Below are 12,762 nucleotides of genomic sequence, written 5' to 3' on the forward strand. Positions count from 1 at the left end.
CTCGATGTGATCCATGCATCGAGCGAGTAAAGGATCACCGCGCTATCCCCTGACCACGCGCTCTATCAGAGTCGGTGTTATATATATATATAACAAAGAAAATAATTTCGGGAAATGACAAAACAGATATTTACATTTGAAAAATTTCTATCAAACCCTTGAAATCAGTTCTACTAGTCGAATTATATTAAAAATATTAATATCGTTTCTTTATCTTAGTGTAAATAGTTTCTTCCTTCAAACATCTATTTTGAATTTCATACGGTGAACATATAAATTTATTCTGAGATTTTGGATAAGGTTTCATCAATATAAGTACGATGCCATTTTTGTTGGAACATTCATATGATTTTACTTTGTTCAAACATTCACCATGGTTACCATTGTGAAGCTTGCGTTACTATAAACAAAAGGGTTTTTTTTTTGTTGAAAAAAGGAATTTAATATCTCAACAAACATAGAAAGGTCGTCCATATATACCATATGTTTCGCCCATATTTCAAGAAAAAATAAAATAAAATTCCAAATAATGAGTAATCTAGTTCATGAAAATTGTATAATTGTACCAATTTGGTTGTGCAGTCGTGAGATTAATCAGATCATGATGATATAAGCACAGGAAAACGCACACGTCAAATAATAATAATAATAATAATAATAATAATAATAATAATAATAATAATAATAATAATAATAATAATAATAATAATAATAATAATAATAATAATAATAATAATAATAATAATAATAATAATATGAGTGGGTTATAACGAAGTGACAAAAAAGAAGGGTATCTTTTTTTTTGGTTGTCCCTTTGATTTTTCACCTCTCATCGTTTTCTTCTTGGGTTCACTCATTCTCCTCTTTACCTTTCTGTTAAGAGAAGTTGCAGAGACTTTTGAGAGCTGCCATGGCGGCTTCTCCAATCTATAAATACACAATCATGTATGTATGTGTATATATGTCTTTCTCCGCAACAAAAATAGACTAATTATCAAACAAATAATAAAATAATTAGAAAGAAAAGTAAACCATCGTTAGATCTTAAATACGGACAGGTGAGTTCTGTTCCTTTCTCTCTCCCTCTCTCCCTCTCTCTCTGGGATCTCTTGCTTTTGCTTTCTTTCATCAGTTCAGATGATCAAGAACCACGTGCAGAGCTGAGATTCAGGTATCGATCCTTATATATGCATACACTGATACACACACATAAAGTATCTATTAGATCGATGAACTATATATATATATATATGTGTATATATACACTTTGATTTCTGATTATTGCTTGTATTCATGTAGAAACTAGTTTTCATATGGATTATCGAGTAATTATTGTTCCAATCAAACATCGTGTGTGTGTTGTTTTATTGATTCCAATTATAGAAGCTTATGGATCATAATCATCACATGATCCTATCTATGTATTTATTGTCGTCCGACAAAACGATGAACACGCTATTATGTAGCTAACGTAGTGTCTTCCTATAGGTGTGTATGTATATGTGTCGGTGAACATGTACTTATATGCCTATACACGTTTCTTGTCATAGCTTGAACGATCACCACACTTCACCGTCGTTATATTTTCCGATGGCCACGTACTTCGCCGGAAACCTGGGAATTCCCGGTGGAGAAGACGGCGGCCACAGCGCCGGCGCCGGCGGCGGGGGGTTAGGCTTACACACGATGGTTCTCATGAACCCTACAACATACGTTCACTTCAACTCCGGCGCCGACCAAGACCCGCCTCCCAACTCCTCCTCCGCCGCCGCCGCCGGAAACTTTATCCTCTTCAACCCTTCCACCGCCGGAAACTTCCTCGCGTCAAACCAGGCGCCACCGCAACATTTCCACGACCACGACCACAACAACAACAACACAAATAGCGTTAACAACGTTTCAGCTGTGTTGCATGGCTTCATCCCGCGCGTCTACGGCACGCCAGTGGAGGCGGCGCGTGAAACTCCACGCGCTAACCAGCAGGGGCTCTCTCTTAGCCTCTACTCCGAGCAGCAACGGCCTAGTTTCGTTGTTTCGGGTATGCAGGGATCGGTATTGAGCTCCAAGTACTTGAAGGCTGCTCAAGAGCTTCTTGATGAAGTCGCTACTGTTAATGAAAATAACACAAGTACCGAGAATAAGAACAGAAAATGCTTGTTGTCCAACAAAAATGGTGATGAAGTTGACGGAAAATCCGCCGGAGAATCCACCAGAGGAGCTGAAACCGGCGACAAGGTCGCCGCAGAGCTGACGGTGCCGGAGAGACAGGAGATTCAGATGAAGAAAGCTAGGCTAGTTACCATGCTTGATGAGGTTTGCTTAATTAACCTATTTACTTTCTAAATAATGAATTAATTAACGTAATTTATGCACCCTTTAACAAAAAAATTTAATTAACGTATTTTTTTTCACATGATAATTTAGTCTTTTCTTGTCTTGAGATGTCCTTTGCATGCATGCAATTGGGTGATTTGAAACGTGTCTCGTTCAGTGTTTAGTCATTTCTCAAAACGCATTGGATTCGGTCTACGTTTTAAGAGTTTAATTAACATGCATGAATGGATACATCTGGGCGTATTATACCAAGATTATCATAATCATTTATTAAGATTACGTCTAAACTCGATATTATATTCCTCCTCCTTGTTCTTGTCGCATATTCTTGAAGGTGGACCAGAGGTACAAGCAATACCATAACCAGATGAGAATCATCGTCTCATCCTTCGAACAAGCAGCGGGCTCGGGTTCAGCGAAGACCTACACGTCACTCGCTCTCAAGACCATCTCCAAGCAATTCAGATGCTTGAACGACGCCATTAAAGCTCAAATCAAAGCTCTGAACAAGAGCTTAGGAGGAGAAGAACGCGAAGAAGATGAAGAAGAAGGCAAGGCGGAAGGAGGGTCTTCATCGTCGTCGTCGAGGCTTAAGTTCGTGGATCATCATCTTAGGCAACAACGGGCACTTCAGCAGCTCGGTATGATTCATCACAGCAACAACAACAACAACGCTTGGAGGCCCCAACGAGGATTGCCTGAGAGAGCAGTCTCCGTTCTTCGTTCTTGGCTCTTCGAACACTTTCTTCACCCGTAAGATCTGGAACCCTCTCTCTGTATATTTCTGTTTGTTTTTATGGCATTCCACTGGTGATTATGGCTCATGATCTAATGATTCGTGTTTATATCAATTGTATTGTTGGTTCTTGGTTAACAGTATACGAAGAATTTTCTCCCTTGACGGCTTTTTTAGTATTTGACATTGTAATGAGAATTATAAATTTGTTTTTTGTTACTGGGTTTTTGGTGGTTCCTGAAATTCTGAAATGGGTTTTTGGTTTTTCAGATATCCGAAGGATTCGGACAAGGTTATGCTCGCTAAGCAAACCGGTCTGACCAGGAGCCAGGTACCGGTTTCTTTGTCGAATCTTACACCTGATACTCGGGTATTTCGTAACGTTTTCGATAAGATTTGAAGAAAGAATTTATTTTTTGATGTGGTTCTGAAAATGTATTCAGGTGTCAAACTGGTTCATAAACGCTCGTGTTCGTCTGTGGAAACCTATGGTGGAAGAGATGTATCTCGAGGAGATGAAGGAGCATGAGAAGAACAATGGCTCCTCCAAGAAGAAGGTGAACCCTAACGAGCATCAGGACAAAGAAGATTCCATGCCTAAATCTGTCGGTTACAGCGACAAGAAAGAGAAAAGCCATGTTTCTGAAGCTCCACAGAACAGTCTGATGCTGAGACAAGACAGTTTCATGAACAACAATGGTCATGGAGGAATCACCATGGCTGTTCCTGTGACAGCTTCTGCCTCAGCGACTGGATTCTCGATCTCGGGAGCATCTGAGTTGGAAGGAATCACGCAAGGGAGCCCGAAGAGAGTTCGTATAAACGAAATCCTGCATTCTCCAGCCAGCGTTCCCTCTGCCAAAATGGATTTCAACATTCCCGAAAGATTCAGAGACGAGAAGGAGTTTTCGTTCCTAGCCAGCAACACAAACTTCATGGGAGGAAATTTCGGGGCATACCCGATTGAGGAAGCCGGGAGATTTGAAGCAGAGGAATTCACACCGAGCTATTCAGGAAACAACAATGGAGTTTCTCTCACACTCGGCCTCCCTCACTGCGAAAGCTTCTCGGTTTCTGCCCCAACGCATCAGAACTTCTTCCCGAATCAGAACATTCAGATCGGTCGGGACGTGGAAATGTCTGAGCCAAATGAATTTGGTGCCATCAGTACCTCCGAGTCTCATTCTTCAGCAGCTGCATATAACACGATCAGTCTGCAGAACCAGAGGAGGTTCTCTGCTCAACTGTTACCCGACTTCGTTACCTGACGATACTCTGCAATCTGTTACTTATGGGACAAGGAAACTGTTACTTGGGGAAGAAGGAAACTGTTACGGTATACATAGTATAGGTCTATACGTCTCATTGAAGGATTTGAGAAGGGATTATCACTAGGCCAGTTTAGGGTTTAGCATAAAATGGTTGAAGCATGTATATTAATTTTGTAAGCTGTATTCAGAAACCTAATTTCAGATACCATTATTGGTTACAAGATTCTACGTCTGTAATATATGATATCAAGTTACAACTAAGGCATGAACAGATTCACAGATGAAAACAGAGCAAGAACTCGGTGTCGAAATCACGGTTAAAGAAAATGATTTTGTACAGTATTTGCAGATTTGATGAACTGCCAAAACATAATCGGCGAAAAACACACAAGGGTTATGACGGAATCATTCGATTGATGGACTGATCCTTCTGGCTTAGAGTTATGACATACCGTCCTTGCGCCCGAGCAATGCAAATCTTTGCCACCTTTGAACAGTAACACCAAACCTTGAATGCTTCTGTCATGTCAGGATGTAATCTGTTTTTGCCTAACCAGTCAGGTAATTGCTCGGCCTGGTCTGAAGATGGCAATGCTAGTACTATGGAGATAAAGGAAGATTCCATGACATGCCATACTTCTCCATTGATGCTGTATGTGACTGCTTCCTCTGTCATCGGTAACCGCTGAAGCAATCAGAGGCTTTGTGTTTCTAACCATCGGAAGCCATTGCTTGATCATCTGGAGCCTTTTTGTGGTTGATCATCTGAAGCTGTTCTTGAGCCGAGGATTCAATGTCGTTCATCGGGGAAAGTGAAGACGATGTAACAAATCTAAAGGCCGAAATGAAGATGCCCATCACGGCTTATGAGCACGAATAGGTTCTGCTTCTGATCCAAACCCGGGAATAACCCTCAAGATCTCCTCTTCCTCGGCTTCTTCCCATGGAACAGCTTCCTCAGTAATTCACACAAGGCGCCGTGGCAAGTTGTCATCATCCTGCAAGAACAGCCAGGGCGTTTTTCAAGTTAAGACACAAGTTATCATCCTCCAAGGCATCAGGAACAACATAGAGAAGCTGTAAGAGATTTGATACGATGATCATCATTGTCTGATTCTTGACAGTAGACCACATTTCCAGAGAGACTGTCAGGAAAGTACTTGCTCTTCTCACTAGGGATTTGGGAGCGGCAGAATATCCAGTCATCAGGTTGAAGAAAGGGTAACTTGTTATCACGTTCTTCTGAGTCGTCACCATCAAATACCTGTATATATTTCTCGTAGATCGTCATCAGTATCAGCTTCTCTATTGTGTTTGACTCTCTCTCTCTCTCCATCTGGGTTTGCTCTGGTTTCTCCCCCAATCGATCGGGTTTTGGGCATCGGAGTCAGCCATGAACGACCTCTTCTCCGGCTCCTTCTCCCGCCTCCCCAGCGGAGAGCCGTCCCCTCACGGCGGCGATGGCGGCGGCGTGAACCTCGACAAGTTCTTCGAAGACGTGGAATCGGTTAAGGGCGAATTGAAGGAGCTGGATCGGCTCAGTGACACACTTCAGTTGTGTCACGAGCAGAGCAAGATGATTCGCGACGCAAATGCCGTGAAGGATCTCCGGTCGAAGATGGACGGCGACGTTGCGGCTGCGCTGAGGAAGGCGAAGACGATCAAGTTGAAACTCGAATCTCTCGATCGCGCCAATGCCGCGAATCGGAGCAAACCCGGTTGCGGACCCGGATCTTCTGCCGACAGGACCCGGATCTCGGTGGTCAATGGCCTGAGGAAGACATTGAAGGATTCAATGGAGAGTTTCAATCGACTGAGGGAGAAGGTTTGGTCGGAGTACGGAGAGATTGTGGAGAGGAGGTACTTCACCGTCACCGGAGAAAACCCCGACGAAGAAACCCTCGATCGTCTGATTTCTACTGGTAAGCCAATCGTTTTCTTACATTCAATTAGAAGGAAAATCCATGTCGAATAGGATCATCGTACTCATCTGGGTTTTGTCTAGGGAACCGAAATCATGTGTGACACTGAACAGAAAACATATCTAAATATGTAGAACCAGTTCTTTGTTTCTGATGCCCAAATCGCCATGGAAATGGACTGTGTCGAGGTATAACGAGGAACAAGAACTTCAGGTTTCACATTCATACCCGAGATTGAAGAAAACTCCAACTGTTTCAAGAGAAACCAACTGTCGGGTTTTCACCATTTGTTCGCAGGAGAGAGCGAGAGATTGTTGCAGAAAGCCATTCAAGAACAGGGCAGTGGTAGAATCTTGGACACCATTAACGAGATCCAAGAGAGGCATGAGGCGGTGAAGGAGATCGAGAAGAACCTCGAGGAGCTGAACCAGGTTTTCCTCGGCATGGTGGTGATGGTCGAGCACCAGGGCTCGGGGCTCGACAACATCGAAAGTCATGTGGCTCACGCTAGTTCCTTCGTCAGGGCAGGAACCGAGCAGCTCGACACCGCGAAGATGTATCAGAAGAACACACGCAAATGGACGTTCTTCACTATCATCATCGTCGTCCTTCTGATCATAATAATCATTGTAGCTGTGGTTTTAGCCGTGGTTAAACCGTGGCAGAACAATGGCGGTGGAGGCATCGAACCAATTACCAGTACCACCACCTTCGACTCTGGCGCCAACTCTTCCATGGCTCAGGCGCGGCGTTTGTTGCGTTGAAGTAAGGCTCGTCTTTTGCGCACATACATATACACACCATTTTTCAATGTTCTTGTTTTGTGCTAACGACTGGGTTTGATGCTAATCATCGTTTTATTCTAGCTCTTGTGAAAAAGTTGAGAACTTGATAATTTGTGGATTCGGGTAAAAATGCCGATGTTCTTATGGAAAAAACGACAAAGTACTTCAAAACAGAGTACAGTATAAAACAAGTTCAACTTCATTACAACACAGAAAAAAGACACAACACAACAGTGGTTCTGAGACATACAACACTAAGGAATCCAAGTTTCTCTCACACACAGAGAATTGGGACAATGAAGAAGCGAATCCCACCATTGTTCTTCACTAGTTTTCAACATGTGCTTAAAGATAAAAAAGTTGATAGCATTAAGGTAATTCACCATCTCTCCTTGCAACTCGAAATCTGATTAAGAGGATGCATACCGAAATGATGAATACCTTAACGGGAGAGGATGAGCCAAAGATGATTTGCCTATTCCAGAGTCAAACGGTTGGCCAAAAGAGGGGGAAAGCCCTTTTGAACCGAGGAGAATTCCCGTCGTTTTTTTTTTTCACGACAAGAAGAATTCTCTTCTCTCCATTCGGCTCATATGCAAGGGGACAGAGACACGACCCTTGAACCGAGTCCTGTCACGTCCCCACTTGCACATGTCAGACTTTGAGGTTGCAGCAACCATTATCCATGGCTGCTGCTGCAGCAATCCATTTGCTGGGTATGACCATACCAGAACCCAGAAAGAAATCCATACTTGTAACTTCAGATCCCGAGAAATTCGACCCGTTAACTTCCCTCGATGAATTCATGGTCCCGTTTTCGGGATGAATAACTTCAGAGTTCTGAGAGTTACTTGGCTGAGGCTGAGGCTGAGGCTGCTTTCCTTCATCACTGCCACCTCCTCTTTCTCCTTTGTTCGGGTTTTTCGTGTTCAGAAAGCGCCCTCCAGTTCCTCTCGGACGTCTCATGGCATGGAGATGGCGTGAGTAATGCATATACGGTTGCTGATCATGAAATTTTCCGAATGTTAAAAAAGCTGATAAACTAACAAAAACGTTCAAGATGTATGTATATAATAGGAGTTTATTACGTGCCTTACGAGACTTATTAGTCACTTTGTTGTAGAGAACAGCCTTAGCACGGGACTGGCGGCGTCTGATGATTCCATGATACTGCTTGGCATTCACATATATGGGACCATCTTCTGTTGCCATGTTCATAGGCAGCATTACTCTCCCCTGCTTCATTCATAATGGTAAAGTCTTCTGTCACATTCACCATTTCAAGCTCATATAAGAGAAGATTCAATCATGAATAGATTCTGGGTTGGGTACCCGAGATTTGCGGGTTATACAAAAGTCGGGTGTCTGAGATAAATTTCGCGGAAACTAACCGGCATTTGAGATTCATAGGCTGAAACAACTCCATAGTATTGCTCCACATAAGGATACTTTGCCAAGATCTGCACCAAAAAACATGAAAGATTTTATAAACTGAGGAAGAACAGTAAGAAATGAATCGGTTCAAAATGTTCTATCAAAGAAATCCTACTGTAGGCTGAGCAAATCCAAACTCAAAGCAAGCAGATTGTGTTGTGAGGGCTCCTTGAGGCTTCTGCCCATCATCTAAAACCGAAAATTGCTCCCACATCAGTCATATACAGTTAGATTCTCTGAGAAATATTGTAATATTGATCAGTCATATACAGTTGGATTATGTTGTTTATTGCACATAAGAACATTGTTCATACCACTTTGGTCATTATTGAAATCACAAAAGAGAAATTCCACCCAACAATTTGTGCTTTTAATATTCCCTACTACTATCTTGATGTGGGATTCAGACAAAGGGAAGAGATTTCTTTACCAGCAGAGAAGGTGAACTGAGTTGCAGCGTTCAGCTTATCCATTCCTTGTTCTGTCTCTCCAACAGTACTTCCATGGCGGATCAAAGGCTGAGATCCCAAAACATTCCACCAAGTGGTCTGTGGAGGAGACAGAATCTGCCCTTTTGGATTATTCCCTAAAATTCCCTCTCTTTCCTTGAAATACACAGTTTGCATAGCCATGCCCTAATCCGACCAGTAATTGTTGCAGTGAACCACAGAGAAATTTCGATGTTCGGTCCCTGGAAATGATCAAAGTCAACAACAACAGCAGCAACTAACACTTATGAATGAAATCTGTGTCGAATACCAAATCGCAAGCCACGACGGAAAGGTTCAACTTGAAGGAAACTTGTGGGATTGGATTCAAAACAAAAACCCACACGATTGATATGCCAATCATCTTGAAGAAACAGACTTTACGTTCGAACAAGGTCAATCGAGGGTAAAAGAATGAATCTTTCAGCAAGAAAAGGTGGACCCAGAAACGGAATCTACGCGACAACTGGAATATCCATGTCCAGAGACCAGAAAGAGCCAACAACTGTCCAAACGCAAGACAGGGAAAGAGAGATGACCAATAAAGGGGGAAAAAAGCATGCCCATGGTTGTTTACATGAAAAAGATCAAATCTTTACTGATAGATGCTAGCAAGCGAAGGAGATTCTAACGAGATCAATCGACAGGAGACTGCAAACGAGAAGACAAAACGAAGAGCAAGGAAAAATAAAGCAAAGGACTTGAAGAAACTCACAGAGAGACAATGGAAGAAGAAGAAGGAGAAGAAGAAGAACCAGAGAGCAGCTTCAGATTCCTAGTAAGTTGAAAGGAAAAGCCCACTTCTCTTGGGAGCCATGTCGATTCCAAAACTAGCAAAAACTAAACTTTTTTTTGGGTCTGAAGCAGAGAGAGAGAGAGACAACGAATGAGACGGGCGATATATACACTGACAAGTGTAAGCAAAACTACGGGAACCCCTCAACCAATTACCTTCACTTTTCATGCGAGCCTTTGTATGTTTCTGTGTATATTATATATATATGTATATGTGTGCGTATATAGTGAGTTCTGTGCAATTACGTGTTCTTACCACAATTATCCGCAGATCCAATATCAGACTTAGAAAAATAATTTAATGTCCAATGGATAATGTTCTTTTTTTAATCCCGCAATTATTTCGAACTAACAAAATATCTACACTGTTTGATACTAACCTAAACTAATAAACCAAATTCACTATGTATGATATTATACGAAATTAAAGAAATAATAAATAGAAAAACAACTAGATCTTGGTTGCATTTCATGTGATTCAAATAATTGGATATCCAATCATTACAAAAAATTAATGTAATAAATAGTCGTGTACTATCAATAGTAGTTCGTTTGTTATAAATAATCGTATACTTCAAACTATTTATTTATTTTATTATAAGTAAACACTAATTTTGCATATTATGTTATACATACGTATGTGGAAGAGATTTGAAATAAAGTATTCAATGAAAATGCCATGGTCCAAAAATAAAGTGGTCCTTAGGAGTTTAAATATCTTCTTGGGAAAATAATTGCCTAGTAGTTAATGATTGTGGTCCTTATGAGTTTTTATTACTTACATTTCCTTTTGGGAATATGATTAATTTGTCATTTACTATTATAAAGTTAAAAAAAGGATAAAGAAAAATGCCACGTTTCATAAGGCTTTTATATGTATGTAACCGTGACCACTAGCTTGACCTAAAACAAACCATATATAAATCCATATGAAACATATGTTGCAACAACATTTGTACGAAATATATCATTTTTAGGGGTGCTCATTTATGAATATTTTCAAAATCATTTTTTAACTTTAGAAAAATTGTAATAGCTCGTATTTTAAAGAAAAATATATAAAAATTGTGATTAGAATAAAACTATATATTATTTTATTGAGGATCTAATATAAACTTTGGATAAGATGGCTATGCCATTTGGTCCAAATGACTTGGATTCAATAAGATTTAGAATATATTTGGCAAAAATAACAAGGAGACAGAAGATTAGTACTTTACACGACTCAATCCATAGACAACGTAGCTTTTGTGGGGATGTTTACTATATATTGAATGCGTTGTCTAATATAATGTTAAATATCAATAATACATATATATATATATATAACATGTGATATTAACAAATTGAGCATAAAAAAATATAAGTTGCTGAAAGAAAAATTTTGTTATCCAGATAATAACATTTGAGTCATGGACTATATTTTAGAATATCATTGAATAGAAATATATAAGAAATTCATAAACTAACAAAATGTTTTTATTTTTGTAGAATTCATCAAATTATTTTTTAGATCAATTGTATCTTAAATACTGGAATTAGAGAAGTAAGAACAGTATTTCAAAATAAGGAATACCATTAAATTATGAGATAATAATATTACAATTAATAAACTTAATAAATATTAAGAAAAAATAATACTATAATCGATAAACTCAAAAAATTTAATTTTGTATTTTATAGATGTCCAAATATCCTAAAATTCATAATGCAATTCAATGCAAAAATAGCGTTGACGACAGATGAATCATACGATGATAGTTGACCGTCCACAAAGAAGAGCGGCCCCTCCAATCGTGGGATGTGACGTATGACACGTGTCGACCTCTCGACGGCTCTCGATGCCACGCTGGTCTTCCTTTTTATAACCAAGAACGATGATGTCATTCCCCCATTATATATATATATGTATAGTTTGGTCTCCAAGTGGAAGTCTAGTCTTGGGTCACGTAAGAAAAATAAAAACGATAAATAAAAAGGTGAAAGTTTTTTTTTTCTTTCCCTTGCTTTTGTTTGGCGTTTAATATCTAATGTATACTTTGGATTTTAATTTTATAATCCACGTTGCCTGTTGGACGTGCAATCCACATCACGGCGCCATTATAAAATTTCAAAATATACTTTTAGTTATAATTAATAAGCGATAAGAAAAAATTAAATAAATATATTATTATTTTTAATATACTTAGATTTTTTTTAAAATACTTAGAATTAATAAACTGGACCGGTATGTCAAGCCTTCTCTTTTTAAAAATAAATACAATTATAAATATGAAATATTGGTCTAGAAAAAAAAATACTATAATAATATGAAAATATTTAAGCGGTGGTATTTGAGCTTGAGTGATATTCATTTTAATTTAAAAAGTGTCTTATAAATAAATTATCGTCTACATAAACTAGTTTTTATTTTTCTATATAAATATACATATACTAATTTTATTGAAGTTCTTTGAAAAATAAATTAATGTCAATATTAGCCAATATTGTATCAATGTGTCAAATGAAAAAAATGGCATATTAGCAAAATATGTATATATACATATCACCCTTATATAATATATGTAACTCCGAGTTAATGTAGTATATATATATGCTAATGATTATACGAATATAATGTAATTTGAGTGATTATCAAAGTAAGGGTATTGGATAATGGGCACGATGGGCAGGATATCTAATGGAGGAAGTGGATTAGGAAACACATAATAATAACATATTACAAGTACATGCTTTGTACCTCACTCATATGTCTTTTTATAAAATTTTTTTAATCTAAAGAAAATCTTTTGGAGTATATTTCCTAACTCGATGACGATGCTCTTCGAAAGTGCAAATACAAAGGAAAACCTCTTTTTTTTAAAAAAAAAATCTAAAGATTTTTTTCCTATTTGAGCCACTAATATAATGTATAATTAAGTTAGTGGGAAACTATATATGTGTGTGTGTGTGTGTGTGTGTGTGTGTGTGTGTGTGTGTTGACAAAAAAAAAATCAT

At 38.9% G+C, this 12,762-nt stretch overlaps 3 protein-coding genes across 6 annotated transcripts; 2 read left to right on the plus strand and 1 right to left on the minus strand.

Moving 5' to 3' along the window:
- Positions 1 to 822: 822 nt before the first annotated feature.
- LOC104826791 (BEL1-like homeodomain protein 1) lies at positions 823 to 4,569 on the plus strand. The gene is made up of 5 exons (XM_010559673.1): positions 823 to 1,171; positions 1,551 to 2,313; positions 2,669 to 3,087; positions 3,341 to 3,401; positions 3,514 to 4,569. The coding sequence occupies exons 2-5, from the start codon at positions 1,591 to 1,593 to the stop codon at positions 4,336 to 4,338; spliced, it is 2,028 nt and encodes a 675-aa protein (XP_010557975.1). The 5' UTR covers positions 823 to 1,171; positions 1,551 to 1,590; the 3' UTR covers positions 4,339 to 4,569.
- A 976-nt stretch (positions 4,570 to 5,545) lies between these two features.
- On the plus strand, positions 5,546 to 7,221 carry LOC104826790 (syntaxin-121-like). Its single transcript, XM_010559672.2, has 2 exons — positions 5,546 to 6,263; positions 6,561 to 7,221. The coding sequence occupies exons 1-2, from the start codon at positions 5,735 to 5,737 to the stop codon at positions 7,025 to 7,027; spliced, it is 996 nt and encodes a 331-aa protein (XP_010557974.1). The 5' UTR covers positions 5,546 to 5,734; the 3' UTR covers positions 7,028 to 7,221.
- Positions 7,222 to 7,229: 8 nt separating this feature from the next.
- LOC104826789 (nuclear transcription factor Y subunit A-2-like) lies at positions 7,230 to 9,913 on the minus strand. Of its 4 annotated transcripts, none has more exons than XM_010559670.2 (6): positions 9,726 to 9,913; positions 8,913 to 9,173; positions 8,598 to 8,671; positions 8,440 to 8,508; positions 8,141 to 8,287; positions 7,230 to 8,050 (listed from the first exon to the last, which is right to left on the minus strand). In XM_010559670.2, the coding sequence occupies exons 2-6, from the start codon at positions 9,112 to 9,114 to the stop codon at positions 7,703 to 7,705; spliced, it is 840 nt and encodes a 279-aa protein (XP_010557972.1). In that variant the 5' UTR covers positions 9,115 to 9,173; positions 9,726 to 9,913; the 3' UTR covers positions 7,230 to 7,702. The 4 variants fall into 4 exon arrangements, with proteins under 4 accessions (XP_010557972.1, XP_010557970.1, XP_010557971.1 ...); XM_010559668.2 differs by having other exon boundaries at positions 9,686 to 9,913; XM_010559669.2 differs by having other exon boundaries at positions 8,913 to 9,208; positions 9,686 to 9,913.
- Positions 9,914 to 12,762: the final 2,849 nt, after the last annotated feature.

The sequence above is a fragment of the Tarenaya hassleriana genome, unplaced genomic scaffold (assembly GCF_000463585.1).
Source record: "Tarenaya hassleriana unplaced genomic scaffold, ASM46358v1 Cleome5, whole genome shotgun sequence".
Taxonomy (NCBI): domain Eukaryota; kingdom Viridiplantae; phylum Streptophyta; class Magnoliopsida; order Brassicales; family Cleomaceae; genus Tarenaya; species Tarenaya hassleriana.

Bases quoted from the DNA above. Each gene is read 5' to 3' on its own strand.
- LOC104826791 (XM_010559673.1), top strand. From the start codon at position 1,591: ATGGCCACGTACTTCGCCGGAAACCTGGGAATTCCCGGTGGAGAAGAC. The intron at 2,314-2,668 runs GTTTGCTTAATT...ATATTCTTGAAG, and splicing joins TAGTTACCATGCTTGATGAG to GTGGACCAGAGGTACAAGCA. The intron at 3,402-3,513 runs GTACCGGTTTCT...AAATGTATTCAG, and splicing joins CCGGTCTGACCAGGAGCCAG to GTGTCAAACTGGTTCATAAA.
- LOC104826790 (XM_010559672.2), top strand. From the start codon at position 5,735: ATGAACGACCTCTTCTCCGGCTCCTTCTCCCGCCTCCCCAGCGGAGAG. The intron at 6,264-6,560 runs GTAAGCCAATCG...ATTTGTTCGCAG, and splicing joins CGATCGTCTGATTTCTACTG to GAGAGAGCGAGAGATTGTTG.
- LOC104826789 (XM_010559670.2), bottom strand. From the start codon at position 9,114: ATGGCTATGCAAACTGTGTATTTCAAGGAAAGAGAGGGAATTTTAGGG. The intron at 8,509-8,597 runs GTAGGATTTCTT...TTTTTGGTGCAG, and splicing joins TTGGATTTGCTCAGCCTACA to ATCTTGGCAAAGTATCCTTA. The intron at 8,051-8,140 runs GCACGTAATAAA...TTTCATGATCAG, and splicing joins TGACTAATAAGTCTCGTAAG to CAACCGTATATGCATTACTC.